Consider the following 1,807-nt stretch of genomic DNA (forward strand, 5'->3'; position numbering starts at 1 on the left):
GCGGCACAGTGGTTAAGAATCCGCCTGCCGTTCCTTTCTAACCCCGGCTAGGCAAGATGGCTCCCGCAAAGAAGGGTGGCGGGAAGAAGAAGGGCCGGTCCGCCATCAACGAGGTGGTGACCAGAGAATACACCATCAACATTCACAAGCGCATCCGTGGAGTGGGTTTCAAGAAGCGTGCCCCTCGGGCACTCAAAAAAATACGGAAATTTGCCATGAAGGAGATGGGAACTCCAGATGTACGCATTGACACCAGGCTCAACGAAGCTGTCTAAGCCAAAGGAATAAGGAATGTCCCATAACGTGTCCGTGTGCAGTTGTCCAGAAAACGGAACGAAGATGAAGATTCACCAAACAAGCTCTGTACGTTGGTTACCTATGTACCTGTCACCACTTTCAAAAATCTATAGACAGTTAATGTGGATGAGAACTAACTGCTGATTCTCCAACAAAGTTACAGAGCTGCCTTCGCAAAAAAAAAGGATCCGCCTGCCAATGCAGGGGACATGAGTTCGGGTTCGAGCCCTGGTTCGGGAAGATCCCACATGTCACGGAGCAACTAAGCCTGTGTGCCACTTAGTTGTCATAAATAAATAAATAAATAAATTTAAAATAAAAGCACTAAAGGAAAACGGGAAAGAATCTGTAATCTCATAGTGGGAAAAGTCTAACCATGACTCAAAAAGAGTCATTAGAAAAGATTGATAGGGACTTCCCTGGTGGCGCCGTGGTTAAGAATCTGCCTGCCAATGCAGGGGACATGGGTTTGAGCCCTGGTCAGAGAAGATCCCACATGCTGCGGAGCGACTAAGCCCTAGCGCCACAACTACTGAGCCTGCACTCTGGAGCCCACGCGCCACAGCTGCTGAGCCCACATGCCACAACTACTGAAGCCCGCGCACCTAGAGCCCATGCTCCGCGACAAGAGAAGCCACCACCACGAGAAGCCTGCGCACCGCAACGAAGAGCAGGCCCCACTCGCCGCAGCTAGAGGAAGCCCACGCACAGCAACGAAGACCCAACGCAGCCAAAAAAAAAAAAGAAAGAAAACCTAAATACATAAATAAATAAAAAAGAAAAGATTGATAAAGTCAACTATATAAAATTAAAAACTGTTTCATGGAAAACTCATATAAATCAAGTCATAAGATGAATGAAAAACTAAAGGAAAATATTTGCATCTCAGATCACAGATAAAGGGTCATCTCTCTAATTTATAAAGAATTCCCAGAAGTCCCTTAAAAGGACCAACAATCTGTAGAAATAGGCATAAGATATGAACTGACAGTTTGCAGAAAAGTAAATACAAATGGCTTTTAAAGATATAGAAAGAAGATCAAACTCACTCGAAAGAAATGAAAATCAGGAAAACTACACTAGGATACCATTTCTTATCAGTCTGGCAAAAAATCCAAAAATTTAATAATATACTCTGTGGGCATTTCTGTAAGGAAACCGTACTCTCACACCTGCAAATATAAATTGGTACAGGTCCCCAAAAGGACATTTTGGCAAAATCTATCAAAATTACAAATGAGTCCAGGTATTCTACATCTGGGAATTTATCCTTTGGATATACTTGCACAAGTGAGAAATGATGTATGGATACAGTTATTATCTGCAGCACTGTTTGCAATAACAAAAGACTGGAAACAAGTCAACTGTCCATTAGTAAGTGTTAGGTTAGGTAGAGCACAGTCTATCCATAAAATGGGATACTATGCAACTAAGAAAGAGAATAAGGGAGATCTGTGTGTCCAGATGGGGAAAGGATATCTGTAAGGGATATTAAGTTTAAAAAACAAAG

At 42.8% G+C, this 1,807-nt stretch overlaps 1 protein-coding gene across 1 annotated transcript; it reads left to right on the forward strand.

Annotated features, from left to right (window-relative positions):
* Positions 1-410, forward strand: LOC309979077 (large ribosomal subunit protein eL31-like; the record flags this gene model as incomplete). The annotated part of the gene is given in 3 exon segments (XM_082865681.1): positions 1-272; positions 276-299; positions 303-410. Coding segments are annotated over 3 exon segments (348 nt in total). The 5' UTR covers positions 1-56.
* Between the last annotated feature and the right edge of the window lie 1,397 nt (positions 411-1,807).

The sequence above is a fragment of the Leucopleurus acutus genome (assembly GCF_964270905.1).
Source record: "Leucopleurus acutus genome assembly, chromosome: 2".
NCBI lineage: Eukaryota > Metazoa > Chordata > Mammalia > Artiodactyla > Delphinidae > Leucopleurus > Leucopleurus acutus.